Source organism: Bos taurus, chromosome 8 (genome assembly GCF_002263795.3).
Source record: "Bos taurus isolate L1 Dominette 01449 registration number 42190680 breed Hereford chromosome 8, ARS-UCD2.0, whole genome shotgun sequence".
In the NCBI taxonomy this organism is placed as follows: Eukaryota; Metazoa; Chordata; class Mammalia; order Artiodactyla; family Bovidae; genus Bos; species Bos taurus.
Window position 1 is genome coordinate 25,454,249 of NC_037335.1, and position 18,226 is coordinate 25,472,474.

General features: G+C 42.7%; 1 protein-coding gene across 3 annotated transcripts in view; it reads right to left on the bottom strand.

The window, feature by feature from the left end:
- The window catches only part of ADAMTSL1 (ADAMTS like 1), a 1,134,169-nt gene that overhangs the window by 127,035 nt on the left and 988,908 nt on the right, over positions 1 to 18,226 (bottom strand). For all 3 annotated transcript variants that reach the window (XM_059889384.1, XM_024996068.2, XM_015472431.3), the window contains one exon: positions 5,870 to 5,997. In XM_059889384.1, the coding sequence (XP_059745367.1) occupies positions 5,870 to 5,997 (128 nt within the window). The remainder of the gene's footprint in view (positions 1 to 5,869; positions 5,998 to 18,226) is intronic.

An 18,226-nucleotide genomic window follows, 5' to 3' on the forward strand; every position in this document is an offset into this window, starting at 1 on the left:
CTGCAGAGCAGAGAAAGTTGAATTCTCCTGCTATCCTCTCATCCCTTTCATCTGAATTCTACGAAAGCTAGGCTTCCTCAGTGGGCATGCTACACATCTATACATACTGAGGAAAACTTAAGAATCTTGGTTACTCAGTATTGTAACAGATAATGAGGTCCCTTGATGGCAGCTTGAATGAGTCAATGGCCATTACCCTGATGCTCAGAGCATCACTAGGAACACAGGTAAACTTCTGTGCTTTTCCCTCTGATCTGGTGCACTGGGGCAAATCTTTCATTGCTGGTTGTCACCATGGTGACAAAGTCCTCTCTGAGCCTAACTCTCTATGCAGCAGAATCCTCCCCTGGTGAACAGACTTGCTGGATGAAGAATTCAGAAATGCCAATTTGAAATGACTTACATTATGAAAAGCTTACAAAACTGCTTGTCTTTATTGCAGCTACTAAATCATAATGAGGAGGGGGCTGAGAAAGGAGAATTAAAAAAAAAAAAACAACAACCCAACTGCCTTTTATTTTTATTTTCCCAGTGAGGTTTCTGTGATCTCTTTATTAGACACAATATGTGTCAGCTATTCAACTCATAGAAAAGCAGAAAAACATGCCAGGAAAGGAGAAATATTTTCTGTCTCTTTCTTCCTGTGAACACTTGGGATGAGCTCATCTGTGTTCTCTCCTTTCAATGAAAGATATGCTCATCCCTTAGCCCCCATCTTCTTCTCATTTTCCATTGATGATGTCAAGCAGGCCTTACAGTATCTCTTTTGTGATCTTATAAAATCAATGACAACCAAAAACGTTTCCCTTATGGCTATGACTTCATCAGTGGGCTACACCTGGATGGGCCTCATCTGCATTGGTAAGCAGAGCTCCCCTCCACTGGTCCAGACTGAAGCAATTTACCAGGAAACTACTGCTTTCCTTCAAAATGCTGCCTACACCGTTCGGATCTGGCAGTTTTCTGAGCAATGTCGGCTGAATGCAGAATCTCACTAGTCAAGATGGCTCTCCAATCTTTGTGCCTTGTCATGCACACCAGAAATTCTCCTCTACCTATGGCTACAAATGCACACAAAGTCAACTGTCCTTCAACAGGTTAGGTATGTGACCTTTTGGTGACATTCTTAAACGCCTCCCTAGCCGCTGCTACCCTCCCCCTCCCATCTACTTTCTGAGCAGTGAAACATCCAGGGAAGCATCTGGTTGAGTCCAGTTTAGGACAGAAAGGAGTTTTGTGCCACTGGGTCTACATGGCTGTGAGTTTCTGGAACCAGGGAGGTAGGCAGGGAAACATTAGGCATCTCCATCCTGAGAGGGACTTGTGAAGTACTCTCAAAACCTTTGGGACTTAAAAGATAAAATCAACACATACTGATGAGTTTAGAGAGAAGCAAAGACAATTTAGAGAAGCAAAGAAGCTCGAAAGACAATATTTTACAGGCTTAAATAAGGCAGAGTAGGAAGGTTTGGTATATCTAAAACGAAATGATGTTTCTATATTTAAACAAAAGTTGTACAGAGTACCAATGGACCTACCATAAACCTGAGCAGCAGAACTGACAACACTCTCAGTTCAGAGGATGGGGGAACAGGAATGGTCTAATGATGGGCCAGGGGGCGTTCATCAGCTCTCCCTTCCTCTCCCATGTGAGATAGTCCTCTCGTAGCCACCTCCCTTGCTCTGAATCCAGGCACACTCCAACCACTTTTCAGATAGCTAATTCAGCTTTCCCTTTGACACTGAGACATTGAGACATTAGACAGAGGGGCTCTACAAAGGGTCTGTGAGCATTCCATTCTCTGAAAAGGAATCTCCCCTACTGTAAAAATAACCTGGCTTTTGCTTTATCTTCACAATAATAATAATAAGAGTGAACAAGTATTGAGTGCTTGCTACATGCCAGGCATACTTATAAGCATTTTACATGAATGAAGGCATTTAATCTCCACAAGAACCTTCTGAGTCAAACACTATTATTATCACCATAAGTCAGATAAAGAAACTGAGTCAGAGAGTATGAAGAAGCTGCTCAGGAATATGTAGCTTGGACATGACAGAGTCAGGATTCAAATCCAGACTGTGAGGCTCTGGAGCCTGCAGGTTTAACTGCCACACTATGCTTGCTCTCGTGAATTACTATGAACAAATTTCCCTGCATCTGGTCAATTCAGGTGTATTAGCAAGACCCAAGCAAGACTTGGGTCTTGCTAATGTCAAGGGGACACCTGAGTGCTTTGAGCCTCAAACAAAATCCTTTTTTTGGGGCCTACATTTATACTGAAGTCAAGATAAAAAACAAAATGCAAAAACCACAACTCTACAATGTCTTTTAAAGCATAGAGCTACTGAGGTTTACCATGAGGGTCAGATCACAAGTGAGTTGGCAGGCTATACAGTCCATGGGGTCCCAAAGAGTTGGACACGACTGAACTGAGCATGAGCACAAAGACAGAGCTGAATTAGCTCCTAGTGGGCTTCTCTGATGGCTCAGATGGTAAGGAATCTGCATGCAATGCAGGAGACCTGTGTTCAAGTCCTAGCTCAGGAAGATCCCCTGGAGGAGGGAATGGAAACACACTCCAGTACTCTTGCCTGGAGAATCCCATGGACAGAGGAGCCTGGCAGGCTGCAGTCCATGGAGTTGCAAAGAGTTGCACATGACTGAGCGACTAACCGGAGAAGGCAATGGCACCCCACTCCAGTACTCTTGCCTGGAGAATCCCATGGACCGAGGGGCCTGGTGGGCTGCAGTCCATGGGGTCGCTAGGAGTCAGACACGACTGAATGACTTCACTTTCACCTTTCACTTTCATGCACTGGAGAAGGAAATGGCAACCCACTCCAGTGTTCTTGCCTGGAGAATCCCAGGGACCGGGGACTCTGGTGGGCTGCTGTCTATGGGGTCGCACAGGGTCGGACACGACTGAAGCGACTTAGCAGCAGCAGCAGCAGCAGAGCGACTAACCCTTATAAAGTATTGGTTAAGCCAGAAAGTTCATTTGGGTTTGAGTTCTGGAAAAACCCTAACGAATTTTTTGGCCAACCCAATACTTGCAAATTTTCAGTGTGAAGATGTACAGTGAAAAATGCATGGATGCAAAGTTGGGCTAATGTTTTACACATTTTAGAATTGATTTAAGGATGTGTTTCATCTTAGAAGAGCTAGAGAAAGAAAGAGAAATATTTATTACGTGTGAACTATGTGCCTGGCTTTGGGCTCAGGGCTTCTTCACATGTGCAATCTTATTTACCCTCACAACAATCTTGTAAAATATGATTAATTTCACTCTTACAGATGAGAAGGAAGATTCAGTGAGCTTATACCCTTTGTTCAAGGTCACACAGCTAATGAACAGTAGAACTGTATCCTTTAGAAATGCCTCACATCTCCCCCTGCTGCAAAGTGCCCCCCCACCACTTACATGGTATTTGGGTTGTATCTTATCCTATGCAGGATCTTAATGGGTACATTTGAAGGAAACTATCTCTTGATTCTAGGTGGTCACGTATACATCTATTACCTTCACTAGTCTGTAAGCATCACAGATCACAAAACTCAGGTCTAACTTACTTCTCCACACTGATAATACTTGGCAGAGGACGTGTTCAGAACAGTAGCTGGTGAGTCACTTTAAAACTGTGAGTGTAGACATTGACGTCAGGCTAGGTGATAATCCCAGGTAAGGATACAAATACAATCTTAAAGCAACATCTCCATTTTGATCCTTAACTTTCAGAGGGATTGCCTGACAGACGTGCCAGCAGACCTGAACAAACCATCGAAGACAAAGACACAGCTCCCTAAGCTCTGGGTGTGGTGTCCGTGAACTACTTCATCGCTCAGCTCCTTTCCTCCTTCTTCCCCGGTGCCTCTTTGGCTGCTCTCTCTCTTTCCTGGCTTTGAACATTTTGGCAGCCTCCAATAGCTCCTCTTCAAAGAGCTGAAGACAAGCCTGATGTTACAATTGCTTTGCTTAATTCCAGACAGGTTTCCATGAATCATATTAAATTCAGGTGAACAAAGGGTATTTAGTCTGTGACAGAGCTGAACCGTATCTGGATAAATATAAACAAGAGAGTTAATCCTGTAAGAGGCACTATTTGCCAGCAGCTGGAAGGCTGTCCACACTGCCCTGGCCAAGGCAGACTGTGTTGGGGGGCGGGTAAGGCAGAAGAGAATTAACCAGATGGGTGCCAAGCATCTGGACTCCGTACAAAGAGGGGCATAAAGATTATGACTGGAATACATTAGGAGCAAAGCAAATGTTCTATTCACAAAAAATAGGCATTAATAATAGTCTGTAATCCACCTCAGGGCCCCTCAGCTGGCCTTACTCTTTGTTGACTTTCATCTTCTCTGCAGAGCGTCTTGCTCAAGGTCCCTTCCCAGATCAGCCTTAGGTCATGGGGGTAGAAATACTGTTGCTAAACAGATATGCAAGGGAGTAGCATGTGTGACTGGAAAACAGTGTGACAACATAATCCTGGCGTGGATGGATGAGGTCAGTGCGGGGTGATGTCGGCTTTTCTAGCAACGATTGAATCATCTCATGGGAGCGGCAATTGAAAAGAATAAATACAAACACATGCAACACACCGCCACAAAGGCTGCATGGCCCAGACCCGAGGAAGGGGAGCCCAGACTGAAAGCATCAGTGGGGAGACTAGGGGACAATGATCTGGGGGTTAGGAGACCTCAGTTTCCTTCTCCCAGCCACCAGCTGAGAGGCTATGTGACCTCAGGTTGCCTGGTCGCTAAGAACTGTGGGCCCTGGTTCAGAGTTCAGCTGGTCTCTAAGGTCTCTTAGTTTCAAAGGCAAGGATCCGTCCTATGTAAGGAAGGTTTTATAAAACCCACCTATGTAAGGAAGGTTTTATAAAAGTCTCTTACTCTAAGACCACAACCTTACCAGGGGGAAAGATGGGAGAATGGATAGTAAGGGAATTTGGGATCAACATATACATACTGCTAGGGAATGGCAATCCACTCCAGTGTTCTTGCCTGGAGAATTCCATGGACTGAGAAGCCTGGTGGGCTACAGTCCATGGGGTCGTAAAGCGTTGGACATGACTGAGCGACTAACACGTTTAAAATGGATAACCAAGAAGGACCTATTGTATAGCACAAGGAACTCTGTTCAACGTTACGTGGCAGCCTGGATGGGAGGGGAGTTTGGGGGAGAATGCATATGTGCAAATGTATGGCTGAGTCCCTTTGCTATTCAGCTGAAACTATTACAACACTGTTAATTGGCTATACATCAACATAAAATGAAAAATTAAAAAAAAAATACCAAATTGCAACTTTGGGAAGCACTGCACTCTGAATTGTGATTTTCTGACGTGGCCACGTATAGAATGGTTTGCCTAAGCTCTATGGATAAAGGTGAAGTACTGGCAGGTGCATTAGAGAAAAAGGTTGAAATAAACAGTCAGAGAGAACACTTGTGCTCTAGCCCACAGTCACAGAATTCCAACTACCCAAGGGTCTTAGTTTCCTTTGTAATAGGTGGGAGGAGAAATGAAAAGATCATTTGATGACCTTAGGTCATGAGTCATGTTCCCTCATAGACTACTTCCTTGTATATATCTATGCTCATGCTCGTCCCTGCATCTCTGTTATCAAAATTCTACCCCAAGTCTAAGACCTCTCAGGTAGAATGAAACTGTACCCTCTTTAGTTATCAAAACTTATTTCATTCATTCTATCTCATATTACATGCTATCTTCATTTAATTACAATTATAGGTCACAAACTTCCAAAGGCAGGAAATGGATCTCATTTATGTCTGTCTCCCTGACCCCACTTAGCATGCTGTGGCACCTACTTAGCAGTTTCCATATTGAACAGCGGTTTTCACATTACCTGCTAATGTGACAGCAATGGAGACAGAATCATATCCCAAGGCATTTGAGGCATTACAAGTGTAGAAACCCACATCAGCTTCCACAGGTGCCAGGATCTGTAAGGAATCATCTGGCTGCAGAAGAATCCTGGAGCAACAGAAAAGAAATGTAGACCTGGTCAGGTCAGTTGACTCCTTTTTGGCACCGGACATGGGTAAAGCTGGAAGGAACCCCAGGGGACAGTAAACAGAACCCTGTTTAACAACAGGCACAAACTGGCCACAGTGACACACGGGAAACAGCCTCTCTTGCCACTTTGTTGAGTGTGATTCTGGAAGTGAGCCCAAATAAGGCGGTTTTGGATTGCTTATGCAGTTTGTTGCCTGCTTGGGCTAAATGCTAACTGTTGGAGCAGACAGCCTATGGACACTGAATACACGTAACACATACACTGGGGGTGAGAGGAGACGTTAGAATGAATGGTGCAGATGGATTTGGGGAAGGCTTCAGGAAAAGGCAAAGTTATAAAGGAAGAGTTACTAATGCTCTGGATGGTGGAGAGTAGGCAGAGCTTCCAGATATGGAGAAAGGCATCTGTTAAGGCTTGGAGGTGGGAGAGAGGAAGCCAGAAATCGGCTACTGACGAGAAGATGCTGAAGGAAGCTGTATGTGTAACTGTGTCTCAATTCTTTTGTCTTCATTAGTCTGGAAATACTACTGGGCACAAAAATTAGATCTTATTTATTGTTTCATTTCCCACACTTCTTGGCAGAGGGCCCTCTGTAGAGAAGATGCCAGAAGAATGAAGGCAAAGCCTGCCCTTCAGGGTCATGGTAGAGATAATTCTAGAATAATCACCATGGAGTTCAGATACTTTGCTTTACCTGAAAGGGATTATGAGAATCAAATGGTGAGTACATATCATGAGCTTCAAAATCCACACCTATCTCAGGCTATTTTTTTTTTTTTCCTAGATGGATGCCATTTCTAAGAAGTACCTTCTATGGTAGTTAAGTAGATAAATGACTAATGATGACTTTAAGCTCATGGTGAGGCTGATGATAACTTTAGTGTGTATGTGGAGGTGGAAAATCTAGAAGAGTTGGGGGAGGATTGGATGGGAACTTTAGAGATCCAGTGCCGGACCTGACCAGGCCTTAGGTCAATACATCATTCAACAGCATGGAAATGAGTTAGTGGTGGCTTTGCAGTTCCTGGAGTCAGTCACTTCCATCACCTCCTTATTAATTTCCAAAGCTTCCAAGAGCTTCCAACATATGTTCCCCTCATATGTTAGCATCCATCTATGGGAGTCAAGCAGGTAAGGGGTTGCTTTTCAGGTAAGGCACAAAACAATATTTAATGATAAAATTAAGACTAGGACTCAGATCTCCTGTCCCACCGGCAGTCTCCCACCACACACTTCTTTTTCTTCACTATGTCTCGGCTGGGCCTCTCCAGACTCTATTGGTACGTGTAGTCTGGCATCACCTCTAGTCAGCTCTTAATTATTCTGAGGTGGGTGACTAGTCTGGCAATGAATCAGCCCTTCTCAAATCTGTTCTCGGCCTTGGGCCTACTGCACTGCTTTTTCTTACCTCCTGTTGGAGGAAAGGCAGGAGAGAGGAAAATCAGGGCTTGCATCAATCCTTCTCCGGTCTCCTATGTATGGGCAGTTCTGGTAACAGTGAGGAAGGAAACTGAAAACCTTAGCTAAAGGGAAATTTCTGGATGATTGTGTTTGATTCAGTGCCATTTTAGACTATCACCGCTATTACAGGAACAGTTTGGCTTCCGTGGCATTGAAGGAGAGCTGAAACTTTGTGAGGGATGACAGAGAGGCTATGAGACACTGTGACTGGACTCATCCACTCATTCATTCACTCATCCACCCAAGTTAGGTGTTTTCTCTCAAAATCAACAATTACACTCTAGTTGGTTAGTTTATTCAAAGAGATAATAAGAGAAAGATGATTGTATAATTTGCTTATCTTTGCTAAGCCATACAATATTTAGATAATATCTTTTTTTTTTTTTAGTAGGAATCTTAATAGATGCAGCATGGTATTATTGCTAAATCTTTTCACATATTCAGGCTGTTTTCGATTAAAAAAATGAAATGCTGACTTGATGATTTAAATTTTTATGATCTCTCAAGAATATGGATGCCTCCAAACCAATTTCCAAACAGGAATAATCAAAGCAGGCTTGACAGACTGATCACTTAAGATGACTGAACTTGCTATTGTTGTTCAGTTGCTATGTCAGGTCCAACTCTTCACAATCCCATGGACTGCAGCACGCCATGCTCCTCTGTCCTCTGATATCTCCTGAACTCAGTGGATCATTATTCAGTTTTACCATCCTCAAAAGGCAGGGATGAAGATTTGCTAAATTCTCAAGGCTGTTGGGATAGTTGCTTCCCTATCAGAGTTCTATCAGAAGAGGTTCTTGAAGAGAATATTTAGAGGAGGAGATTAGAAGATAGGTCTTCTGAATTTGATTTTGTTTCTAAGCTTTATTTTTCTACATTTCAGCATATCAATTTTTAAAACCCAGTTGAAATATGTTTTCCTATCCAGCAGAAGGAACTGTTAAAATGAGGTATATAAGGAAGCTGCAGACCTCCTCTTGGTATATCCAGTGACCCTTCCTTTGGTAATGCTTCACACTGTGATAGAGAATTAAAACTGAGAAACGACAGGGGATGAAAAGATTGTGAGGAAGGAAGTGAGAGGGGTTCATGATACTGGCCAATTCCCCGCTGCCGCCCCCCCCCCCGCCCCGCCCCGACCCGTCACCACACCAGGTAATTTATTAGCTTCTATAGTCAGATCATCTTATTTTTTCCCATAGAACTACTGTACCTGCCTGGTCTCATGCAGAGAGTGTAAACTCCACTCTTACATTGGGCCTGACCCAACTAACTCCTTTTAAGTGGAGGTAAGCTTACTGTAACAGTTCCTCCAGGCTACTGAGTGAGCCATGATGCTTCCTGACTGTATGAGCCTGGAAAAGAACTCACACAAAGTTGGTGAAGAGAAGTGGGGAGATCCATCATATTGGGTACAAAGCCGTAAGGGTCTGAACTAAGATGGGAATAATGGGAATGGAAAAAAAAGAGAATATAGATCTGAATATTTGGCATTCATACAGTCTTCTATTCCATAGACTGCATACAAAGATAAAGAAACTAAAGTATTTGCCATCATAAAACAGTCTTAAATGTTGTCTTAAGACAAAATCTACACAGGATGAATCTGAATTTCTTATTTACTGTGTATACTTAGAAATTGCTTGTAGTCATAAAACTGAACTCTTTAGCTCAAGGATGTACATAGTTATTTGGCATCAAAGTCAAGATTTGAAATAGGGTTTCTTGGTCCAGTACTTTCTTTCAATCACATCTTTGCATGCATGCATGCTAAGTCGCTTCAGTTGTGTCCGACTCTGTGCGACCCCATGGACAGCAGCCCACCAGGCTCCTCTGTCCACGGGATTCTCCAGGCAAGAATACTGGAGTGAGATGGCATTTCCCTCTCCATTAATATGCCCATAAAATTGGTAGATGGGAGTTTGGAGGCTGCCACTAGGGGGAGCAATACTTCTGGAGAGGGCGCCCATGCAGGACTCTCTAGGAAATGTGACAAGGCAAAGAAAAGGGCTTGCTGGAGACTGAGGTTTACTTTAATCTATTTAGACTGGCATCTAGAGAGAGAGAGAGAGACTCCTGGGGAAAAAAGATTTTCTTTGTATTTCAGGCATCTACTCTATTAATTTAACTTAATTTGTTGGGAGCTGATTTCTGTCAGCTTGTATTTAGGTTTCAGATTTGACAGACCTGTTTTAGAACGCACAGGCATGGAAACATAGTGCTGCTTTCCAAACAAAACCAGAAAGATTTCTCTGGGGTTGTTGCGGAATTTATGGAATTAGGGGACACGAGGGGACATGGAATAGGGCATAATTAAGACCTATATAGCAAATGGCGCTGTAGTCTTATTAGGTATTACTACTCATTGCTTTTCTTCCACACCTACATTCCCTTTTGGTTTACTGGGCTAAAACTTACTGCTTAATTTCTTTGCCCATTGTTTTTAGCTAGGAAATGAAAGAGCAGTTTTGCTTTTTTTGGTGACCTTTACTTGTAAAGGTGACAGCCTGCCTTCTCAAGTCTTTTACAAATTAAAGACCACCTGAGAGAGTACAAATAATTGTCTCAGTTGCACAAGCCTTCATTGTCCAAATGAGTAGGTTATGGACAAAGTGCTCCTGGGTCAGTCCTACCAAGCACAAGCTGCTTGAGATGGAGTTCTCTCTGCATTTGCAAGGAAGTTTCTCTGGGTGTCTTGAGGAAAGGTCTAGAAATCTTGTACATGGGGTGGTATCATGATGCCTTCAAAATCCTTGGCTCAGTGGAGACACCACTGTATGTAACTGCCCACTTCTCAAAGTCATGTCCACAGCTAACCATGTGAAACTGCAGTGGGGGAAAGGATTCCCAAGTACAGTCAAGAGACGTGGACTCAGGTGGTAGTCTTGGGCAAGTGTTTCAGCTCTGTGAGCCTCTATGTTCCTTCTGCATATTGAGCAGAATATCTCAGAGAGATCTTGTGAGGATCAAATAAAGGAGTGAGCTTACAATTTCTGAAGAACTATTTCTAAGAAGTAGTTTCTCACTATTTTCTAAGTAAAAAGGCATCAGCTCAAGCATCAGATACATCTAATAAATTAGTAATTTTTAGTGGTACAGGTAGGGGTAATCTACATTTCCATTTTGAAATTCCTCCTTGGAATTTCCAGTTGTCAGAGGAAAATTTCAAGCTCTAGACACAGAAATACTCATTTGCTACATGGACCATGATGTACCATTTCAAGACTCTCATCCTAACAAATCATTCTTAAACCCATTTTCTCAACTAGAACTTGGAAATTATAGGTACATCCTTTCTCTTTAGAATAGTGTCTCCTTCATCTTTTCAAACTTATCTGCCCCACATTCTAGCACAGACTTATCTTTCCATCCAATATGGCCTCGTTGACTCTCCTTGTCATTGGTTTTGAGCAGTGTTCATTTTCTTCCTCTTCCTGCTGATTCTTTCAAATTCTCCCCATCCCTAAAGAACAAGTTCTAGTTCAACCTTCTGTGTTTCCACAGTCCACGAGAATCCCTTCTTTTCTTGACGTTGCAGAGGTGTTTTACCTTGTGCTATGAAGTCCTTTCACTCTACCACATCTCTTCCCTTCAGTTAGATTGAAAACAAATACCTCAAAAGTTGTGGTACACATACACATTGGAATATTATTCAGCCACAAAAACGAATGCATTTGACTCAGTTCTAGTGAGGTGGATGAACCTAGAACCTATTATACAGAATGAAGTAGGTCAGACAGAGAAAGAAAATTATCATATATTAATGCATATATATGAAATCTAGAAAGATGGTACTGATAAACCTATCTGCAGGGCAGCAATGGAGATGCAGACATAAAGAATAGCCTAGTGGACACAGGGTGAAATGGAGAGGATGGGACGAATGGAGAGAGCAGAATGGAAACACACACGTTACCATATGTAAAATTAGACAGCCGGTGGAAATGTGCTGTATGATGTAGGGGCTCTAATCTGGTGTTCTGGGGCAGCCTAGAGGGGAATGATGGTATGGGAAGTGGGAGGGAAGTTCAAGAGGAAGGGGACGCACATATACCTATGGCTGATTCATGTTGCTATATGGTCAAAACCAACACAATACCATAAAGCAATTATCCTCCAATTAAAAATAAATTAAAAAAAGGACTCCTTTTTATAGTTGTCACTTCAGTATTCAGTGTAGTGCTGACATGCTAAATAAATGGGGATTCCCAGCTGGTAAAGAATCTGCCTGGCAACACAGGAGATGCAAGAGACCTGGGTTTGATTCCTGGTTGAGAAGATCCCTTGGAGTAGGAAATGGCAACCCACTCTGGTATTCTTGCCTAGAAAATTCAATGGACAGAAGAGCCTGACATGCTACAGTCCATGGGTTCACAAAGAGTCTAACAGGACTGAGCATGTACACACAAGGAACGGGTACTTAATAAACACATGTTTGTGCTGTGCTGAGTCGCTCAGCCATGTCTGACTCTTTGCAACCCCGTGGACTGTAGCCCGCCAGGGTCCTCTGTCTATGGGGATTCTCCAGGCAAGAATACTGTGGGTTGCCGTGCTGTCCTCCAGGGGATCTTCCCAACCCAGGGATCGAACCCAGGCGTCCCTCATGGCAGGTGGATTCTTTACTATCTGAGCCACCAGGGAAGCCACAACACTTGTTTAGTGACCTTCCAAGCAGTGGAGCTGAAAATCATCATTTTGACAACATAGCACAGTGGATAAGAGCACAGACTCCAGAGCCACAGGGACTGGGCCCCAGCCCCCAGTTGTCCCACTCAGTAGCTCTGTAACCTAGCACAAGTAATTTACTTCTGAGTGGCAAAGTTGTCTCACCCACAGAATGAGGAGCGTTACTGCACCAACTGAGGGGTGTTGTGAATATTCTATGTTGAGTCCAGGTATTTCAAAAACACAGAAAAGTATGTGACAAGTAGTAAATACTAGGGAAGTGTAGGTTACTATTAATATTTAGTGGTTGTTTTTGATATCACCAAGAAAATCAAATCTGACAGACTTTATTTTCCTGGGCTCCAAACCATCACTGAGGATGGTGACCACAAGCACAAAATTCAAAGATGCTGGCCCCTTGGAATGAAAGCTATGACAAACCCAGTGTACTGAAATGCAGACACGTCACTTTGCTGACAGAGATCCATATAGTCAAAGCTATGGCTTTGCCAGTAGTCATACGGATGTTAGAACTGGACCATAAAGAAGGCTAAGTGCCAAGGAATTGATGTTTTCGCATTGTGGTGCTAGAGAAGCGTCTTGAGAGTCCCTTGGACAGCAAGAAGATAGAACCAGTCAATCTTAAAGGAAATCAACCCTGACTATTCATTAGAAAATTGACTACCTGATGTGAGTGCTGACTCATTGGAAAAGACCCTGATGCTGGGAAAGATTGTAGGCCAAAGGAGAAGGGAGTGACAGGGGATGAGATAGATGAGGTAGCGTCAGTGACTCAGTGGACATGAATCTGAGCAAACTCCAGAGGACAAGCGGAAGACAGAGGAGCTTGAGGTGCTACAGTCCCTGAAGTCACAGTTAGACGCAACTAAGCGACTGAACAACATCATTAGCATTACTGTTGCCATCATCATTCACTCTTCATATCTGAACCTAATGTAATCTGGATGTTGTGATGAGCTGCTTTGACATGGGTAAATGACTGAGAAATGAACAGTTTTCAAGAAAAAAATACATGAATCAGGGCCACGGGGGAAGAGGTGAGGGGTCTGCTGTGTGAGCGAGCAGGGTGTGGGCCACAGTGGGTGTATCTTGGTGGAAACCCTGCGGGTGGGAAAGACAAGCAGAGGGCTGAGGCCACGTGGCACACTGGGCTGGCAGCAGCCTCAATTCTATTCTTGACTCAGGAATCTCGGAATAAAGACAACTAGTCATTTCCATAATTGTTTTAACACTATTAACCAGATACTGATATTTTAGAACACTTTTAAAAATGCCAGAATTCTGCAATTGCAAAAAAAAAAAGTAAAATTGGGAAAAGAGTAAGAATTGGAAAAAAGTGAGCTTAGAAGCAGTTAAAGAATATTGTGCAAAGAGTATCAGCTCACAACTCCAAGGAGGAGGTACTGAGGTCTTTGTCTTACCCTGAAATGCTGACTTTTCTTCTGCTTAGGGATTCCTAAGATTAGGATAATCAAATCTACCACAAAGGGAGAGTGGGAGCAGGTATTCAGTAGACAAGTGTCCAAGCTTCATACAATTTCGTTCATGTTACTGGTCTGACATTATCATATTTTAGAGAGGACACAAAAGCTCTGAAAAGTAACTTGCTCAGTTGGTGCAGGGAATTGGGAATGGGGAATGACCTTTGACCTTTAAAAAAAATGGACTCTATTCAAACATCCACTGGGGCCTAGTAAGAAGGCATGTGGTTTGGCTTTATTTTTGGTTGAGTGTAATATATGCCAATGTTTCTCAGGGACATGGACAATCACTAATAAGAATATTCTGGATTTTAAATAGCTGGAAGGCATGCGGTTTGGCCTCATTTTTGTTGGGGGGTAATTTGTGCCAAGGTTTGTCGTTACTCAGGGAAATGGACAATTGCTAACAAGAATTTTCTAGATTTTAAGTAGCTTGAAGCTAGAGGACAGAAAGAATATTGTGAGAAGACATCTTCTGCAAGAATGTTTTTCTGAAGCCAAAAATTATAGTAGCTCAGACCCTTGCAGGGGAGAGTTTTACTTTGTACAGACATTTTGGGGAACAGACTTGAGGTTCATGAAGAGTTTTGTATCACCATTTAGCAAGGGCAACTTTTTTTTTTTAACCTTGGCTGCTTTTAATTGCCAACTAAAAGTTACTTAATGCTGGAAGCTCCATGACTGCTCCAGGTGGAAGTATAGAAAATATTTTTGGAATGGGAAAGGTCAACTGACCACACATTCTTAACTCTGTCCTAATACTTTCTGCCAAACCCTTCAGCTTCCTTCTCTTCAGAAATTCATAAAATCTTGAATTTGCTAATATGAGTAGTTCTATCTTCCTGCCAGGTAATTCATTTCAAACTGCAGACCTCTGCATGAAACGACTGACTGGATTTCCTATTTACCTTGAATAGAGATCATCAAACTGTAGCCAGCTGTCACCTGCTTTTGTAAATAAAGTTTTATTGGCATTCAGCCACAGCAGATTAAGAATCTATGGCTGCTTTTATGCTCCACTGGCAGAACTGAATAGTTGAGACAGACGGGATACCTGCAAAGCTAAAATGTTTGCTGTTTGGCCCTTTGCAAGAAAAGTTTGCTGACCCCAACCTAGAACACGGAAGCACTTTCACTTCTGGTTTGTTTTGGTGTCTTCCTCATTTATACTAAAATGTTAACCACTTTTTCAGAAATGCCATTTGTTAGGACCACTTTTCCAGGAAGAATAAATTAACTGTTAGGGGGATCTTTTGAGATGCTCCAGCTTTTCAGAGAGTAGACAGTGACTGGTTGTCACTAATTGTCTTGTGTTCTCTAATGTTCTCTGATTCATGCCGGTCACTTCTGTGACCTTGCACTGATCTTCTATCTTTTTTTTTTTTTTGGCTAAGCTTTATCTATTTACTGAGATGGCTCTTTTTTCTCTGACTTGCTTTTCTTATACTTTTCCACTGGGAAAAACATTTGTCATCTCCATTTCCTTTTCTATAAAGGAAAGAAGCCAAACCAAATTGAAACTGGTTTCTTCTTCCCTCACTATCTGCCCAGCCTCCAGTTTTTATATTATCTACAAACTTAGAAACTGCATTTCATGTGCTTATGACTTTTACATATAGCATTATTCACAAGTGTGGTTCTGAAATTGACCCTGGAGGCATTTTCCATCTGATTCTCTCTTCCATTCGAAGAAGTTTCCATCTGTGGATACTCTGTGTTGCCCGAGCTAAAGCCTTCCAAATACTCCTTAATTCATCTTCTATTCAACACCACTTTGGAACACTGTCCAGAGATTTCTGGGAAGTATAAACATTTAGAGCATACATATTTCTCTATCCTACCAGATCAAAAACATCAGAAAAAACTGTCCGTAGAGTATAAGCACACTCTCCTGTTGTCTGGATATAGGCTGCCAATTCTCCATCACATTGTGTTTTCCTAGACACCTTTTTAGTGCTAGTATTCCAGCAACTGCCCAGGGGTTCCTCAAAATAAGAGTAATGCTCTTGATTTTGTGACATCCTGGAAGATGGTGTGTGGTACACTGGCCTCATCTCTAATGAACAATGATTATATTATCAAATGTGTATCCACTGTGTGCCAGGCATACTACAGATAATATTTCTCTTCTTCTTCACTTTTCTGAAGGGTGGTTATGATCATTTTAACTAATGAGAAAACAAGGGTTCAGAGCTGTTAGACTCCTGTGGTTATTAAGTGGCAGAACTAAGATGCTATGATTCTAGCCTTCCTGTTCACTACCACTGTGGGCTGTCCTCAGGGTTAACTGCTGTAACCATTAGCTTGCTCCTCCTGACCAAAGGGATTGGTGGAGTGAGGTGGGTGCACCCAGAACCACAACAGAAAGAAAGCAGGGACTGGCTTAGGGATCAAAAGGCAGAAACTCTTTGGCATTAGCCTGTTCCCTAGGGCTCCATATAGATGAAATGGCACCTGTGAGCTGTTTCTCCATCCCTAAGAAGGAGAGGAGAAGGGGACAACAGAGGATGAGATGGCTGAGTGGCATCACCGACTCGATGGACGTGAGTTTGAGCAGGCTCCAGGAGTTGGTGATGGACAGGGAAGCCTCGCACGCTGCAGTCCATGGGGTCGCAAAGAGTCGGACATGACCGAGCGACTGAACTGAAGAAGGAATCAGTATTTTCTCCCAAGTCTCTAGTTTCATATTTGTCTTTATGTTCATTTGCATTCCTCTGAAAAGTCACATGACCTTTAGGAAAGTCTTGTTTAAATGCTTTAAGATTTCTATCAGCTGAGCTATGAGGAGTATGTGACTATAGGCTCACTCTTAGACCGAAGGTGTTGGGTAGAAAGTGGGGGCTTCCCTGCCAGTGTGGGACTATCAGCAGTATGTAGATCTTTCTCGGAGGAAAAGATTGATCCTCAATCAGCCTCCCTTCCCAGTTTGGTAACCCAGCTCCCTCTGGAAATTTGGGAGAATCTGAACATCCTTAGAGGTATTGTTTCTGGAGTTGGATTCAGATGGAGGAATACTGGACATATATTTGTCCATAATGACATGAGCTTCCTGGTATTAGATGTGGGGCGGAGTTACAAGATTTTTCAGCTAGCATGCCTCATTTCCAAATGCAAATTCAGCTTTTGCCTGAATCTCAACTCAAATGTGGTGCAGAATAGAAAGGCCTGGGTAGTGTTCAGTATTTAGCAGAATGACTGAAAAGCAAGAAATGGTTCAGCTTCATCTTGTTTGTGGTCGAGGTACCTAAACACATACATGCACAGGCTGTCAATGCTGTAAACACACATGATTAGAGATACAAACACAGATGTGACAATAATAATGTTTACTGAGTGCCTATTATGTGCCGAGCACTGTGCATATTTACAGCTGGGTGTGTATATGTAAAGGGAGAGCGACTGAGAGAAGAAAAGTCTTTCCCTGAAACAGACATGCCACAATAAAAACAAAAGCCTCACATATTGGAAGCCAGCCGGCTAGAGGATAGAATGCTGGATTATGCTAAGTTCAGCTGACCCCAATGGCTTCTTTCTAAAACAGGGGCAAGCCCATGTATTCAACCAAGGTTAAAATCAATACAAAGAAACAGGATCCCTGGGGCCAGACTGAATCTAACAATCTCTGTGCTTCAATTTTAATATTTGTAAAACTGGAATAGTAACCTGAAAGGGTTATTCTAGGAATAAATGGGGTGAGGTGTTCCCTGGCAGCTCAGTGGTAAGGAATCCACCTGCCAATGCAAGAGATGTGGGTTCAATCCCTACGTCGGGAAGATCCCCTGGAGAAGGAAATGGTTATCCACTCCAGTATTCTTGCCTGGGTGATTCCCCTGGACAGAGGAGCCTGGTGGGCTATAGTCTATAGGGTTGCAAAGAGTTAGACACGACTTAGAAACTGAACAACAACATCAAAATAAATGGACATCTATAAAACACTGAGAACGTCTTGTAGCTCAAAGCAAGTGCTCATAACTCTTAGCAATGATGCCCATGATGAGGAGGATTTCTCCACTGGCCTGGATGTGATGGGCGATTAAGGCACCACAAGATATTGACTCTTTGCTCTTACTCACTTCTAGTGGCTGGAAGTTCCCAGGCAAACTCATACACAGCAAGTAACTGGGTATCGTGGAAGGGCAGAGCTCAGCGGGGTGAAGTGAGGGGTCTGGTAAGAAATGAAGCAAGAAAGGTAGGCAGACGTCAGATGATAAAGGACACTGTATATCATGCTAGGGCATTTGGAAATCATCTTCAAATGCTGGCAGGCCAAGGGAAAAATTTTAAGCCTGGGAGCATCATGGATGACTTTGCTAGAAAGATGCTCTGGCAGTAGCATGTCAATGATCTAGGGCAGAAGTGAGAATCCGTTTACTATAAAGGGACATATAGCAAATACTTTAGGCTTTCAGGGCCACCTATGGTCTCTGTTGTATATTCCACTTTTTATTTGTCTTTAATAATCCTTTAAAAATACAAAAGTCATTCCTTTCATAATCCTTTAAGTTATCTGGGTTCAAACCCTAGCTCCACTACTTATTAAGTGAGGGATCTTAAG